The 15,758-nt window shown below is 40.7% G+C and overlaps 3 protein-coding genes across 3 annotated transcripts in view; 2 read left to right on the top strand and 1 right to left on the bottom strand.

Moving 5' to 3' along the window:
* Nucleotides 1-3,568: 3,568 nt before the first annotated feature.
* Nucleotides 3,569-7,929, top strand: LOC118431021. Its single transcript, XM_035842092.1, has 7 exons — nucleotides 3,569-3,783; nucleotides 5,128-5,478; nucleotides 5,652-5,759; nucleotides 5,924-6,064; nucleotides 6,171-6,332; nucleotides 6,494-7,058; nucleotides 7,632-7,929. Exons 1-6 carry the CDS (start codon nucleotides 3,660-3,662, stop codon nucleotides 6,679-6,681), a joined length of 1,074 nt encoding a protein of 357 aa, XP_035697985.1. The 5' UTR covers nucleotides 3,569-3,659; the 3' UTR covers nucleotides 6,682-7,058; nucleotides 7,632-7,929.
* A 9-nt stretch (nucleotides 7,930-7,938) lies between these two features.
* Nucleotides 7,939-11,952, bottom strand: LOC118430054 (transmembrane protein 26-like). The gene is made up of 3 exons (XM_035840760.1): nucleotides 11,522-11,952; nucleotides 9,883-10,069; nucleotides 7,939-9,455 (listed from the first exon to the last, which is right to left on the bottom strand). The coding sequence occupies exons 1-3, from the start codon at nucleotides 11,737-11,739 to the stop codon at nucleotides 8,820-8,822; spliced, it is 1,041 nt and encodes a 346-aa protein (XP_035696653.1). The 5' UTR covers nucleotides 11,740-11,952; the 3' UTR covers nucleotides 7,939-8,819.
* Nucleotides 11,953-12,700: 748 nt separating this feature from the next.
* LOC118430977 (integrin-linked kinase-associated serine/threonine phosphatase 2C-like) overlaps nucleotides 12,701-15,758 on the top strand; it is a 9,364-nt gene continuing 6,306 nt past the window's right edge. Inside the window, exons 1-5 of the mRNA XM_035842011.1 lie at nucleotides 12,701-12,832; nucleotides 13,699-13,926; nucleotides 14,155-14,272; nucleotides 14,986-15,092; nucleotides 15,441-15,534. Of these exons, the coding sequence (XP_035697904.1) occupies nucleotides 12,802-12,832; nucleotides 13,699-13,926; nucleotides 14,155-14,272; nucleotides 14,986-15,092; nucleotides 15,441-15,534 (578 nt within the window). The 5' untranslated portion in view covers nucleotides 12,701-12,801. The remainder of the gene's footprint in view (nucleotides 12,833-13,698; nucleotides 13,927-14,154; nucleotides 14,273-14,985; nucleotides 15,093-15,440; nucleotides 15,535-15,758) is intronic.

Raw genomic sequence — 15,758 nt, 5'->3', positions numbered from 1 at the left:
AATCACCGTCCGTCGACTGGATTTCTCTAAATATCCAGATATTAAGGATGAAGGTGAATTAGCGTTATACGCTTGTTATTTTGTCAACAAATTTGTTACATAAAATAACGAGATATCAAAATGAAAGTTTTGCTGCAGTACCTTAGGAAGCCGCAATGGAAAGCTATAATCGAACTTGACATTTGTTTGCCTGACCTTTACCCACCGACTAAATATCATCACGATCCATCCAAGGCTTCTCGAGTTATGCTGTTTACAAACAAACAAACAAACACAGACAAATACGCTCAAAACATAACCTACTGGCGAATTCGAAGGTAAAAATGGCATTTTGCGACCAAAGACCTAATACATGTAAATGTGGTTACGTCAGAGTAAGAACATTGTACTATTGGTCTGTGAAATGTACTTAAATAAATAAATAAATAAATGTACTTAAGTAACGACATTGCGGATTCCAAACGGTTTTCGAACAGCCGCATCTTTTAGACTCAGGTAAAAGGTTAAGGCAGTATCTCACTGCACTTGGGGTACCGGTGTGGCACGGCGGGGTTCGAAAGATACTCAAAGAATCTCAGAGATAAAGAACGAATTTTCTTACGTTGTAAGAAGTTTGTTATCTTTTACGTCATACCTTTACATATTACGCAATATCTAAATTACAAAAAAAATTCGGCGAAAATAGCACAACAATACCAAAGTGAAGAAACCCCGCAGTGCCACACCGGTGCCTCAAGTGTAGTGAAATGTAACCTTAACAAAACATTAGTGTCAACAAAACACCCTTTGTATCAGCACGCACTGGCCTCATGCTCTTTGTGTGGTCAGGGGAATCCCCAGCTATTTAAAGCACAACAGGGACTTGCCGACAAGACGTCGTGAACACCTGATCTCAGAGTCTTAAAGTTTTCCTTACTTTCTCTTATCTGTTATAAACCTTCTTCAGTGAATGTGGTCTGGCAAAGATGATTATGAAGTGGAACTGGTTGAGCTTCGTGGTTGCAGTTTGTATTCTCAGTGAGGTAAGTAAGTACATACCCAACATGACCTTCTGACGTTTTGGTGTTTCTAAAGGTATGCGAAACCAAGATGGCGGGGTTGGGGATCCGGAGGGGCGGCGGTTTTCACGGTACATTTAAACGTCACAATGTTCGTGGTACCTATCCATATATAGATGAAATGTAAAGAGTAATTTTATCTCGTCGCTGACGTATACGTAGAACAGTGGGTTCCTTTGCTGTGTACAGGATATTCAACCTACCCCCATACAAGGCCTATAACGTTACATTTTATACAATTTGATACGTTACATGATGACGATATCTTCGAATTCGCCCCTTGCAAACTTTCCAAATTGCGACAACCTCATATTCCATTTCATGCCTTGATCAAAATACTTTGAGTGTATAACTCGGCATGGAATGTTGCATAATTGTTTAAATGTCTTGTTGACCTTATGTCATGTGATTACGCTGCGTGCCCAAACATGAACAGGTGAAATCAAGCATAACTGCTATTGTTCCGGTGTTTGCTGCGTCAATTGTTCCGGTGTGTGTGTGTGTGTGTGTGTGTGTGTGTGTGTGTGTGTGTGTGTGTGTGTGTGTGAGTGCATGTGTGCATGTATGTACATATGTGCGTGTGTGCGTGCATGCATGTGTGCGTATGCAAAATGTATAACTCAAGACGTTATTAATTAATTGATGCAATTTTGTAATATTTGAAATTCGGATGGGTGTTGAACAATTACGCTCTTTTTTATTCAAGTCTCTCACTTGTACCACACATTTTGTGTCGATATCTCCATACGGACAGTCAAGTTGTATTGTACCATCCCAACTTTTTTGACATATGTCTTTTTCTATATGTGTTCACGCCACGTTACAAAATAATCCATACTGTTGGTCGGGTCGATTATCCGCATGATTTTCTCAAGGTTGCTCAGTGCTACAGTGATTGTGCAACAATAAGTCAAACAGAGTTGGCCGGCTGGTAACGTTATTTGTCATTTCGGGGATTGCATATCACGGGGGGGGGGGGTCCAAAGTACAACACAGGACATGTTTTGACGCGTTGTACTCGTACCGCCATCAAAACGTGTTTAAGAAGCGGATTAGTAAGCCTAAATGTAGTTTTGCGCCATTGCGGTTAGTTTCAGTGTTTGGCCTGACATGCAACTAATGCTGTGTGTCCTTGGAAAAGGCAATTTAGGGAAGTGTAAAGATGGGTGCCTGACTTTGGTTGGGGAGATAAAAGGCTGCGGTGGAAGGAGAAGGCCTTCCAATACAGTGCCTTAGAGACAGTTAATAACAACCCAATGCAATTACAGCCTCACAAAGGCTATGTGGGCACCTTTACCTTTACCTCTACCAGGGGTGCCTAAGCATTTGCACGAACCCTATGAAATTCGTACGAATATTATGTGATACACACGAATCACTATGCGAAAACGCACGAATATTATGAAATTCGCACGAATCACTATGCGAAATCGTACGAATTTTATGAAATTCGCACGAATCACTATGTGACACACACGAGCCTTATGTGATTTGCACGATCCTTATGCGAAATTGCGCAACCACTGGCGGGGTCACGTGACAGACGGAGCGGGATTTTCAAGATGGCGGATTCGCCGCTTCGGCGACTGAAAATACGATGTAACACGCCGAAATGAAGCAAAACAGTAGCTCACAGGCTATCAAATACATCTTTGCGACGGTAAATGTCCATTCCATGCCTTGAAATATAAATATCTCGGGTAGAAATGCTCAAAATCATGCCTCCTCCCGGCCGCCGTTTTTGCATAAGGATCGTGCAAATCACATAAGGCTCGTGTGTGTCACATAGTGATTCGTGCGAATTTCATAATATTCGTACGATTTCGCATAGTGATTCGTGCGAATTTCATAATATTCGTGCGTTTTCGCATAGTGATTCGTGTGTATCACATAATATTCGTACGAATTTCATAGGGTTCGTGCAAATGCTTAGGCACCCCTGTCTACATGTGGCTAGAGGCTTCTTCATTACACAGCTTCACTGATGGTTACCGCTACCATCATCTGGGGGACTTCTTCATTAACATTTAGACGAGGCGAGACGACACAAAAATCCATCCGTACCCCCACAGAAGCAAAGAGCATCCCTCTCAGCGGTCTACCGCGCTAAATACACATGAATCTTGTTACAGACTGTAGAAAAAGTTGGCGGCAAGCGTCTGAAGGAAGTTGAACGCCATGGCAGGAAGAAACAGGAACACAAGTATACACACAGGGACCCGGAGACGCAAGAGAAACTTCTGTGTGATATGTGTCCCCCTGGTACCCACTTGGGGGAACACTGCACCAAAATACAAACAACCAAGTAAATATTTTTTTCTATTTTCATCTTCTCATATCCATGTATGTGCTTTTAAATTTGTTCATCGACTAATGAAATAAGTTATCTTACATGAAGTAGAGTATTTTCAACCCTGGTCTTTAAATATCTATCATAGCTCGCTCGTAGATATGCTCGTAGAATACCCCCCTGACTTCCCATGATTTGAATATTGCATTTCTAGGTGTCAGATTTGCCCAGACAACCACTACACCGCGGTATACAACAAGGCAACAGAATGTGTTTATTGTAACGAGTTTTGCTCGAAGCTGAACCAAAGAATGGTCGAAGGGTGCACCAAAACCCACAACAGCAGGTGTGAGTGTCTGCCTGGCCACTACCTGAACATGGAGGTGTGTTCACCACATAAGGCCTGTCCGCGAGGAAAAGGGGTCGCACAAACAGGTACAAATTAGACATCATTTGTAGTGGCCCCGTTCAACTTAGCCTATGTTTACACAATCTCTTGCTGGCTGGGGCTAATGACCCCCTCCCCGAGAGCGGCGGCAACTGTAGAGCCGGCCGCTAGGAGTGCAGTTTTTTTAAGGCTACCATTCAACTCTAGATCTGTTGTTTTTCTCAAGGCGGCACAGTTTTAAAAACACATAAAATCATCAATGTTCAATGAATGAAACTTATCGCAGATTGTGATATATGTGACAAGTGACATGATAGAGTCCATTCCAAGACACCGTGCGGATGTTTGTGGCCATTGTTTAGAATTGATTTTAAAGTTTTGTAATTATATGTCTAGGACATTTGATACTTCAGAAATATTTCTAACACTGTTTCAACTTTATAAATATTTCCCTGGTCCTGTAAAACTTTGGAAATATTCATCGTGTGGAATTGGATACTTCTAATGGTTTCTAAATAATGATAACAGCATTCTACCATTATTTACCATTTTCTACCATTTTCTACCATTTTTTATAAATGGTTCAGTGGGCTGGGAAGATAGCAATTCACACATCCTTGCAAAGTATGGTTGGGTGCCATGCAACAATGGCCCATCACAAAGGATCCACCAGTGCCCAGCAGTGAAGTCTAAAAATATACAGATACAACAATGGGGCTTACTTTTATGGGGGCAATAAACTAATTTAACCATTTGGCGAGGTTTACCATTTTTTGTAAATATTTGTAAACATCAAATAATCACACAGAGGTTTCACAATTATTCTAAATAAAGATATTTTTGTACAGTTACTTTCAAAATGTTTCTAAAATATTCAAAGGAATTCAAATATATGAGTACTTTCTCAGTCAATTTTTTTAAAATAATTTAATTATTGTGGCTCAGATATTCTTTTATTCAAAATAATTCAGACTAATTATAAATATCGCCTAAAAACCCTCATGGTGTCTTGGAATGGACTCTATGTTGTAAAGAGAAGTAAAAGATGTTTCTTATTCTCTTTGATGCTTTAGGGTACACAGAAAACTTAGGACTCTTCATAGTTTGATTGAAACTGCAAGAGGCGTATGCTTTTAAAAACAATATCCATTACTTCGAATGAAAGCTCATCTGTGTTGGTATAACCCATAGTTGTAAAATTTAAGCTTTGTTCCAACACAAAAGAAATGTTTATGGCGAGTTCCTTTTTGTGTTAGCTTAAAGCTTCAACTTTACAACTAACGTTATATCATATACTTGTCTTTATTGTTCAGCGCTCTTCCTATTTTGTATAAAGATGAGTTTGATCAGAAGTACACAGAGAGTAAGACATTGTTTTTACAATGTTTCAGGTACCACTGAGAAGAACACAAAGTGTCGTAAGTGTATGAGAGGATATTTCTCCTCAAAACGTTCTTCCACGGCACCTTGTCAAAAGCATCGAGACTGCTCTCTTCAAAACCTCGACATCATCGACAGAGGCAACCGCTTTCGGGATAACATTTGTGGAGACACGGCGGAGCAAACGCACCCGCCGGTTGCGTCAGTCCTCAACGTTACCTTTGACACGAAGATGTCCAGCGCAGTCCTTTTGTCATCAGCCCCTTCAAAGCTGGAATACCTTCCTTCTACTCTTCTTCAGCCTGACCAGATCACGCTCAAGTCGCCTGATGAGCAACTAACACGAGCAATTACTGCCATCCGTATGTGTTTCGTTACTGTGACAATCTGGTTTTTATTTTCCTTTTTTATTACCATTTTGGACCAATGAATACCAACGTATAAGTAAATATTTGCAATGAACTGATGGAATATTTTGAAGTGAAAGAACTTGTCTGTTTTATACATTAACTGGTTGTACCTACATTACTTGCAGAACTATCTAACGACCACCTAACCACGGAGGGGTCGGCCATGGGTGAAGTCGTACCTGTAGCTACAGAAGAAGGACCATGTGACCCAGCGGACGAACCCTTTTATTCAGGTACATCCATTAAGTAGTGACCTCAGGATACTATGTCAGAAGCCTTTTTATGGAATAGTACGTTTTTGTAAGCATGTTTAATGATAGCACAGTGCATGAATAATTTCATTCATTCATTTTGTTGTATTGCTCACTCATCTTGTCGTCCCGGTTGTATCAAGCAGATGATACAAACCTCACGTCTATTGCCGACCAGTCTCTGAGTAAGGACAACACTAAGTATAGTGAAAGAGCACCCGAAGATGACTTTATTCAGCCCGAGCCACAGCTGGTTGATCTACCGATGTCCAGTCGCTATTACACAGGTTTGTGTCCATCATATCTATCATAATCACCATTCGATGTTCATGTCGCTATTTTCTAAAGCTTGATTTCATGAAATAAAAAAAAATGTCTTTTCCTTTCTTTTAGAAAAGAGTCAAAACGAAGAGGATGCAGTCAACTCTTCAAAGGATTCCATACTTCCCGACTTTGCAGATTCTGTCTTCGCGAACATCACAGAAGAGCCAACCTCTCTCCCGTCTCTGGGAGAGTCGGAGATTCCAGCACATCACGAGACATCTGACCAAAATGGTGAGGTCCCTTTTTAGTGAGATGCCCTACATGATTTTTTTCAAAATCTTATATTGTAAGCCATTGTAAGAAGTAACGTATATATTGTACATATATGCAAAAATTCTCAATGCCTGATAAGAAGTAATAGAATGAAACTGATTCAAATATCTTTCTCATAGATGAGAATAGGAACATGCACCTCGACGAAGATGAACTCACAATGCAGACCACAAAATCGGGTCAACAACCACTGGACGTAATGATGGGCACCACAGACAAACCAACACAAGATGTGGAAGAGACAGTAACTGATAGAGGCGAGTGTCATATGTTGTTAACCACGTTGCTATCTCTTCTCTGGTTGTAGTTTATGAACATATAAAAATGGGTCTACAGTACATTATTGCTTATTTCTATTTTCAGATATGGGTGGCAAAGACATCCTGACCAATGTGGCTATTTCGGTGGTCGTGGCACTGATGACGTTCGGAAGTCTCACGTGCGTGTTCGTGGCGGTACACCCTACGATGCGTGGTTACGTATGCACCGCCTTTGAACAATTCTGTGCGCGCAAGACCAGCGAACCACCGAGCTACACCGACAAGAAGAATGACAGCGCAGTTGCAGAAGACAACGTCAGCGAGATCACCGGAAGTGACGACACGCAGTCTGTGGTAGTAGACATCGATGACGTCACTGATCCGAAAGCAGTTCGTCCGCGGTCCTTGGCAAACTCCACCGAAAGTAAGTTTATTTTAATTTCAGGTGATTAAATACTGGATGAACCCGATTCTGAGATACATCTTCATAAAAATTCCTGATGAACGAATTCTATCCTGTCTTATATTTCAACTTCCTGTATACTTTAGATAGATGCTTTTGCTTTCTTGTAGCCTCCACCAAGTCCCACGGGTCACTAGAACTAGGTCGTAAACTGTATCCCTAGGCCAGCTTAGCTCCTCTGGAATGTTATCTATTTGGCTAATTGCTATTAAATTTCTAGCGACCTATGGAGCCTAATAGAAGCTAGCTTTCTTACTCTAACATCAGCAGCTTGCATGAATAGAGAAAGCATACCAAAGATTATGATTTTTAAAAATTGGACCTATTTACGTTAGACTCTATATTTTATATAAAAAAACAGATTTTACCTTGGAAATTCATCTGTGTTGGTAGAAGACGTTCTGGAAAAGTTTAAAAGTGAGTTCCAACACTAGAATTGGACTTACCAATCGAAATTTTGTGGTAGTCCAATTCTCGTGTTAGAAATTACAGTTAAACTTTTCTAGAAAACTAACTTTTGTTTTTTCGATGCAGATCTTCAAGAGGCTTTCCGCGATGCGCAGATCTACATCTCCGAGCACATCGGCAACAACTGGAAATCCCTGTCCAACCACTTGCCGGGGCGACGCCTAACGGAAGTCCAGCAGGACTGCATCGTCGAGGAAAACCGACTGGTCACCGAAAGGGCCATGAAGATGCTCTGTAAGTGGAAGGAACTGAACGGCAGCAAGGCTAACATAGAAAGAATGGCGAAGGGACTCGATGCCTGTGGACAGAAGAAAATAGCTAGAGAGGTCAGGGAAATGGGTTTGTAGAAGAGGAAAGTTGAAATCTCAACTAGATGTCTTTAGTGTCAATGTCATATTACAACCTGAATAAAGTCAAAGTCACGTAACAATGAATCTAATAACAATTTATGTGAATTAAGAGATTTGTGAATATGTTTTGTACATCCAAATAGCGACATGAGGCAAACACTACATAGTCATATAACAAAATGTTCATATATCTATCATGTCAGTAACAATGCTTGTTATGGATACATACAAAAGGTACAATTAGGATGACAATATATGCACGGTGCCTTAGTGTGCCTGAATGTAATTATTATAAATATGATAAGGGTAGTCAGATTTCAACCAGAATATGAAAAAAGATAGAAGTAGTAGCTATAGTATAGCTACAATATAGGCTGTAATAGACCTGAACTGGTTTCGCATTTTTGTTAGTTGTAAATAAGCCTTCAAGTACGTGGGAAACTTCAAAATAAGACAAGATACGCTCCAAACATAGTTGATTGAATTTCTTACCAATGTTCATGAATTTGTTGATGTAGATGAGGCATGAACTGGCATTAAACTGGATGGGAAAACTATCATGATTTATTTTGTCTTTTGTATTTTCTATGTATTTTACCACTACATAGCTTTCCGTAAAATATACAGAAGGTGTATTTGAAACGTTATTACATTAAAATAAAGAATATTCACATTCATGTAAATTCTTGGCATTTTTGTATCATATGCCATTTTCATCTACTATTATAAAATACACAGATCTTAGTACAAGCTACACTTAATGTTAGACAACAACCTGACTTGATTATCATACGTTGAGCAGAATGAATATATCTCAAACCCTTTACATTTTTGCTCATCATCAAAATAAATGACACCAAAACAGGCATTCACAAAACATCAACACCATTTCAAAACATGTGTATCACGGTGCCTCTTTGGTGTACCCTTGATTGTCCACCCCACCTACAGTAATAGCCTCTGTTGTAACCGTGTCCTGTAACTCTTGTTCACCCTTATCCTCTTCCTCATCATCGTTAGTGAACAATGCTTTTATACGATAGATGTCCAGCATTATAACAAGCATATTCTTCCCGGCGAAAAACAGCAATCCCTGGCTGAAGACCCTCTCAACGAAGAACAGATACACTCTCACGGCGAAGAACGCTCCGTCCTGTAGGATGATGGTCGTGTAGATATTGAAGATCTCCGGGTTACAGCAACGGAGCCCGCGGCAGTCCGTGCCGGGTGGGCAGGTGACGGAGCAGCTCGGCGCGTGATCGGGGAGTGCCGTGAACACCACGGTGAACTGGAGAAGACTCAAGGAGAAGATCATCAGCACCACGAAGGTCAAGACAGGGTTCCGAATCACCTTGGGCTCCTCGAAGACTTCGAGGAGCTCCAAGATGTCAGCAGCCATACCGATGTAGGAGAGGAGGAGCTGGGAGAGTTGGTCGTCCTTCAGGTTAGTTGGAAGAAGCCAGCGTCCCAGAATCAGGAGGAAAACTAGCGCCTGCTCTAGGCCCAACACCCAGGTACTGCTGTCAATGGTTAGCGTTAGCTGTGTAGGAAAAAGGTAAAACATATTGTTATACATGAGTACACTCAATAAGATGTAATTCAACAGTGCCTTACTAGTCTGATGAATAAATTAAGGCACTATATATGTGTAAATAGTTGTAAGAAAGTAATCAGATGATAGCTAAACTGTCCTCTGTCACAGTAAATAACAACCCACTGCCCCTCAAGCTCCCCTACGGCCTCAAAAAGATTAGGGGACTAACTTATCTTTACCTTTATCTTTACCTTTGCCACTCACCAGTTTGCTAATTAATTAGAGTACTGCACCACTGTGTACTGTATGACTGTCCTTTTTGTTGTAATAAAACTTGAGGACAGTGCCACATTCTCGTCGTCTTTCCCAAAGTAAATTGGGAACAAGAAACTAGACAGATTCCAATAGATGGATTACGGAAAAGAAACCTTACGTCCAGTCCAATAGACTGAAGCGAGACGACCAGCTCGTCATCATCTAGAGTGGAGTTCGCCGTGGCGTTGAGGCAGGCTGCTCGGGCGGAGGACATGGACTCCAGCCGCCGGTCCTGCTCCGAGAACTCCATAAACCAGATGGACGGCACCGTGCAGAACAGGTACAGGAACACACTAGGGCAGAACCTAAGGGGGCGAGACGGTATGTTATTATGTCACCGTGCAGAAGTGGATCATAAAAGTGTAGTGATGACACGACGACGAAGAAGAAGAAGACCGTGCAGAACTCGTGGAACAGGAACACGCTGGGGCAGAACCTGTAGGGACGAGACGGTATGTTATTAAGGCACCGTACAGAACAGGTACAGGAACACGCTGGGGCAGAACCTAAAGGGGCGAGATGAGAGGGTCGCGTTATTACGTATACGCTGTACTGTCCGTCTGGAGAAATCATTTGAAAGCAGCCATGTGTGAGTAGTGAGTATGTAAGTGAGTGAGGTGGATGAGTGAGTGAGGATGAATGAGTGAAAGAGGGAGAATGAGTGAGTGAGATCCAACAGAGTAAGTGGGAGTGATTGGGTGAGTGCGTGCGTGAGTGAGTGAGTGAGTGAGTGAGTGAGTGAGTGAGTGAGTGAGTGAGTGAGTAAGATAGAATTGATACAAAGAATGATGTTTCAGACGTTAGACACAGTACCGGTGGTCATAACGAGAGAACAACGGAGCTTGTCGTACTTAACAAAGCTCGTTGATCCAATTAACTCAAGTTTCTATCATACACGTGCGCGGCTTTTCATAATGACACACTTTTCACCCTCACTTGCTAATCATTAACCATGTTTTGGTAGCGGCTAGCCTTGATTTGAAAGTAATATTTACCTACTGACTTGCTGTGAATGCCTGCTTGTATGACTACACAACAACGTTTGTTAAGCACATAATGGCGAAGTCTCCTGGTCTGTCTCCTTTCTGAGTAGCCGTCAGGTAGGATGTCTCAGTATGTTGGACACGTCAGGGGTTGTATTTGCCACACAAACTGTTAACAGTAAAACTGCAGCAAACTCGCCGATCTCTTTCAAGATTTTCTACAATTTCTTGCGCCCGAATGCGGTCAGTGCTTAACAATTCAGGGCATGTTGCGTCTCATTTGCGACGTTAGTATGTCCTCTTTAGGTTCCGCCATGGGTAAACAAATGTAGCAGCTCATAAATCACTTACATTGTGTACATGCACGATCTAGACACGCTCTTACGATGAAACAAAATGTACAAATAAAATTGAGAGGGGTAACCTCGTCGTAAAAGGTATCTTAGAGCCATGATATTTAACAGAAGATAACTTCAACTACAGTTACCACAGTCGAAACCACCGTAGCTACACCAGAAATTGAACTAGATGAAATATAATGTACGCAACATCTTGGTATTTACCTTGAATATAATATTTGACTAATGTACTTCCAAGACTTCCAATGCGGTCTTTCGATTTATTCTTCTTTTCTTTTTGGCCTAGCACATTAGAACTCTCTGCTTTACTCTCTTTAAAACAGATCATGTTACATGTATATGGAACTATGATGGTTGTTTTAGTGGCTCTCTACAATCAAAAGAAGTAAACAAATAACAACAACAGTAACCCTACCATCCCCACTCCTTGCCCTTGTTGTACACCAGAGTGACCATGGTCTCCACGAACAGCAACACGACGGGGATCATCAGGAACCACAGCATGGAGTTCCCGGGGAAACTCACGGTGGCCCGCCATATACACACCAGTCCGTGCGCTACGAACAGAAGTCTCGTCACAAGCGCCTTTATCGCAGTGCAGAATTGCGAGATACAAGTCGTCTTCTTGGCCATCTTGTGCGTTTCAAGACAGTCTTCTACAAGTTAGGAAGACCTCCCAAGCAAAGGAAGTCTAAGACTACCTGAGGAGCGACGTAAAACGGTACGCGTGGCTATTTTATGAAGAGTTAACCACCCACTTCGATGTTTGCCTTCACACCTGGTTAAAAGCATGCAGGTAACGCCCTTGAGTAAACGTGCAGTAAAAAGGCCCTTTACACATTAACTGTGCCACAAGGAGTGATGACGTCACACACATTCCGTATGTGTAGGGCAAAGTTGGGTAATTAATTACGTCACAAACAAGTAGCAAGAAAGTTTTCCATGATGTTTAGAGATTTAACTGATGGGGATAATTACGTCTCTACGTAAAAGGACCACAAAAGGAAATGTTTGACAAGTAATAGTTAAAGTCCTCTATAAATAGTACATGTGTGTAATAACTTTATTATATAAGATGACAGCCTTGTTTACAGTGAATTGCGCGCGAGAGAGTTGAATTACGAGCGTAACCTGACTTTATTCACATCCGCAATCAGCTTCACAACAATATACAAGCATGTTGTAGCTACTCCTCCTGTGGTCCTTATCAACAAACATAATGTTGAGTACAAAAACTTGACACATATCCCTCTGTCCAGTCTGTCGGGGTCATCTAACGAGTTACCATGTGTAATATTTCATTTATTTAGTTGAAATCTAAGCTATCATATTCAGTTTTTTTCATTAAGTCATTTAATCTGCCTTTTTTTCTTACATGTTTGGTCAACATTTTGCGTTTTCCAATGCTAACGTTACCTGTACATTGTGCACTTTTAAAAGTTTGCGCTCAAGGTAGTCATCTGGCCATGGTCTCTTTCGTTAGAAATGACATTTGTCCCATTTTGAGTTTATTATATTACATATTTTGTTGTTGTAACGATAAATTGCCCGTTTTCTATACGAAAATGGGGTCCGACATACCGCTACAATCTCCACTCTCTTAACATCTGCTTGGAGATTGTGCGGGAAGGTCAAAGGTGAAAAGTCAGGCAGTATTTCAGCTGAAAATCGCGCGTTCGCTTTTTCAGCAAGAATATGGATTTATTTGGCGACTTACCAGAACCAAGTAAGCATAGTCAGCGATTATACATATAATCCTTATTACTGTTTCTAAATAATTATTTATAACAAATTTTTGGTTGTATAAACGGTAATTTTTGCCTCCATAGTATATTTTGTATGGCTCGAATGGGAGGGGGGCGGTCGACTACCTGTAATATTTTATCGCACCAGCGATCACGGATATGAGTCCTTGATTTGACTGTTTAGCGTGCCAAATAAGCACTATTGTCCCACATAAGGTACACAATGAAATGGCATATTAAATTGGGCCACAGCATGTGAATTTTATGTATGACACCCTATAGATGCAGACTGCAAAAAATATAATAAGATGGGGCAAAGAGGATTGATGAAAGCTACTTGGATGTTTGATAGGGCGAGAAAAAAAAAGATTGGTAGAGAAAAACAAGATGGCTGAACTTTCAAAATAGATATCACAAACAAAAGCTCCTTGCACAAACGCTGTAAAAAGAATTGAAGTGGCATAACAATTGGTAGCATCGTCCATTCATTCCTGTATTCAAGAAGTACAATGACAAGTGTAGTAACACTAACAGAGGCACTAGTGACTATTAGACTTAAGTGTCACAAGTTGATGACTTCCATAGTGATTGCTCTTTTGATAACTATCCAACTAGTTTGCTTCCTAGCCAATTACAATCATGGCTGCCTCACTAGCGCCATTTCTATTAAGTTCTAAATGCTAATGTGCAGCGCCTCGAGGCCACGTCTAGCGTTGAAGTAGACGTCGACAGTAAGTTACAGGGACAACAACAATAACAACAACTTCTACAATCATTATTTAGGCCATAACACAACATCAGATTTAATTGCTTTGGCTTTATGTTGAATCTCTTCTTTTCTTCACAGATGCAGATAATAAAGAGACTGAAGTTCAAGAAAAACCAGAAACCTCGATTTCTGAGAAAAAAGTAAAAGATTCGTTATTTGACGACCTTCCAGCAGAGTCTGCCCCAACTTGTGCAGCAGAGGTCGCAAAGGTCAGCAATGGGTCAAAGGTTGATGACCCTGAGGCAAGAGGTCAGAAGAGGAAAGCAGAAGAAGATGCATGTCAAGCACAGAAGATTGCTGCTAAAGGTATAATCTCTTGGGGATTCACACTGTCACATTTACAATACCGTATTTACATTTGTAACTCTTAATAAGTGTTTAAGTAGATGATGGTACATAAAACTATTAAAAGTACATTCTCAGGTGCTTCCTAATAGACTTTTGAGATTATGAAGTTTTCTTATATATCACAATTTCTTTCTGAGTTGCAGTCTTTTTTGCTTATTTTTTGCTCCATTATCTGCATCTCTCCAGGCCTGTCCAGTCTTGTTGGCTATGCTGCAGGTAGGAAGGGGGAGAGACAGGAGATGCAGGACGCTCATGTCATCATCAACGACTTCACACAACAGTTCTCATGCCTCTCTCCTAAAATGTGAGGACTTACAACAGTTGTTATTGTTTTGTTTTGTTCTTTCGCATACCCGATAAACCACCTTATTGTGTAACACACCAGGTTTGTACTGAATAGTACAAGCTGCATATCATCAAGACAGATTTATTTGATTCATTCACACTTACCAGGAAGGATCCCTACTCTTTTTGGTAAGTGCGGTGGCCGGGCTCTTTAACGTGCTCAAGGTGTGGCTCTCCCCAAACGCTGGACCTCCATTTAACATCCATTTTACCCAAGAGATGGCCCCAAACTGAAGCTAGGTAGCCATTTTCACCTGAGTGAAGTGAGAAAAGACATATTGTTAAGTGCCTTTCCCAAGAGCACAAGATCCGTGGCACATCAACGGATTTGAACCCAGAACCTCTGGGTTATGACTCAAATACCCTGACGATTGAGCCATATGACCCCAATCACTGTACGATGTTAGGTATTCAACGTCTCTGAAATTGGAGCTGTGCCGGTATTTCTGGTGTCTACCTGCACCTAACCTGCACTGGTCCATTAACTGATGTGTGCTTGCCTAAATTGCGGATATAACAGGCTCTTACTAGGCAATATTTAACTACTGTCCTTTGTAACATGGTTGAAGAGTAACTATAACTTATGATATAAGAAAAGCAAGAAAGTGAACTGTAATACAGGTTTTTCAAGAAGAAGCTACATTTTTGTATAACTACTGTGTTATTTTTCAGATCTAGGTTAGCCTACTATGGGGTGTATGACGGACATGGTGGGAAGAGAGCATCTTTATTCACAGCTGACGTCTTACACAAGAACATTGCGGACAAGTTTCCTAAAGGCAAGGCTGTTGTCTCATTTCATGAACAATACATAATTATGTGGACCTTTTTTGTACCAGCCAGTTCTTTTCATCTTTGACAGACTTTCATCTTTTAATGAAAGGTCAGGGATCTCTTGTACAATGTCTGGTCTTCTTGTCCAGTGACACTAATGCATAGATAGCTTTATTTTGGCTGGTCTTAAAAAAGTCTTTTGTTCAATTACTTGCTGAGTCAACTGATGATGGCAAAGAAGAGACAGTATTGCAGTTCAGTGCAGAGGTCTTGCATTCCTATCACAGTTGAAATATAATTACAACTCAACTTTCACATGATTAAATATACTTTAAATACACATCATCTTACAGGTGATGTTCTGAACATGGAGAAGGAAATTAAGAAATGTCTTATTGAAGCCTTTAAGAAAACAGATGAGGAATTCCTGAAGGAGGCGTCACAACAGTAAGTTTGTCTTTATTTGAAAATTTTTCAATGAGAATAGAGTTACAGCTGTGGTGGAATTTAGTATGGAGAAATGTCAGTAAGTTTTTCTCGTGTGCAACTTTTGTTTAGCTTTTAATATTTATATTTTGTAATACATTTTTGTATTCATTTTAAAGATCACACACAACAATTATTTGCCATTTGTAAACTTTTAAGAAGCACTGAATTTCCTTTAAACGGGG

This window comes from Branchiostoma floridae, chromosome 14, assembly GCF_000003815.2.
Source record: "Branchiostoma floridae strain S238N-H82 chromosome 14, Bfl_VNyyK, whole genome shotgun sequence".
NCBI classification, from domain to species: Eukaryota; Metazoa; Chordata; class Leptocardii; order Amphioxiformes; family Branchiostomatidae; genus Branchiostoma; species Branchiostoma floridae.
This window is presented reverse-complemented; position numbering and strand designations above follow the sequence as displayed.

Bases quoted from the DNA above. Each gene is read 5' to 3' on its own strand.
- LOC118430054 (XM_035840760.1), bottom strand. From the start codon at position 11,739: ATGGCCAAGAAGACGACTTGTATCTCGCAATTCTGCACTGCGATAAAG. The intron at 10,070-11,521 runs GTAGGGTTACTG...TCGCCCCCTTAG, and splicing joins AAGGGCAAGGAGTGGGGATG to GTTCTGCCCTAGTGTGTTCC. The intron at 9,456-9,882 runs GTAAGGTTTCTT...TTTCCTACACAG, and splicing joins TTCAGTCTATTGGACTGGAC to CTAACGCTAACCATTGACAG.
- LOC118431021 (XM_035842092.1), top strand. From the start codon at position 3,660: ATGGTCGAAGGGTGCACCAAAACCCACAACAGCAGGTGTGAGTGTCTG. The intron at 3,784-5,127 runs GTACAAATTAGA...ACAATGTTTCAG, and splicing joins AAAAGGGGTCGCACAAACAG to GTACCACTGAGAAGAACACA. The intron at 5,479-5,651 runs GTATGTGTTTCG...CATTACTTGCAG, and splicing joins ACGAGCAATTACTGCCATCC to AACTATCTAACGACCACCTA.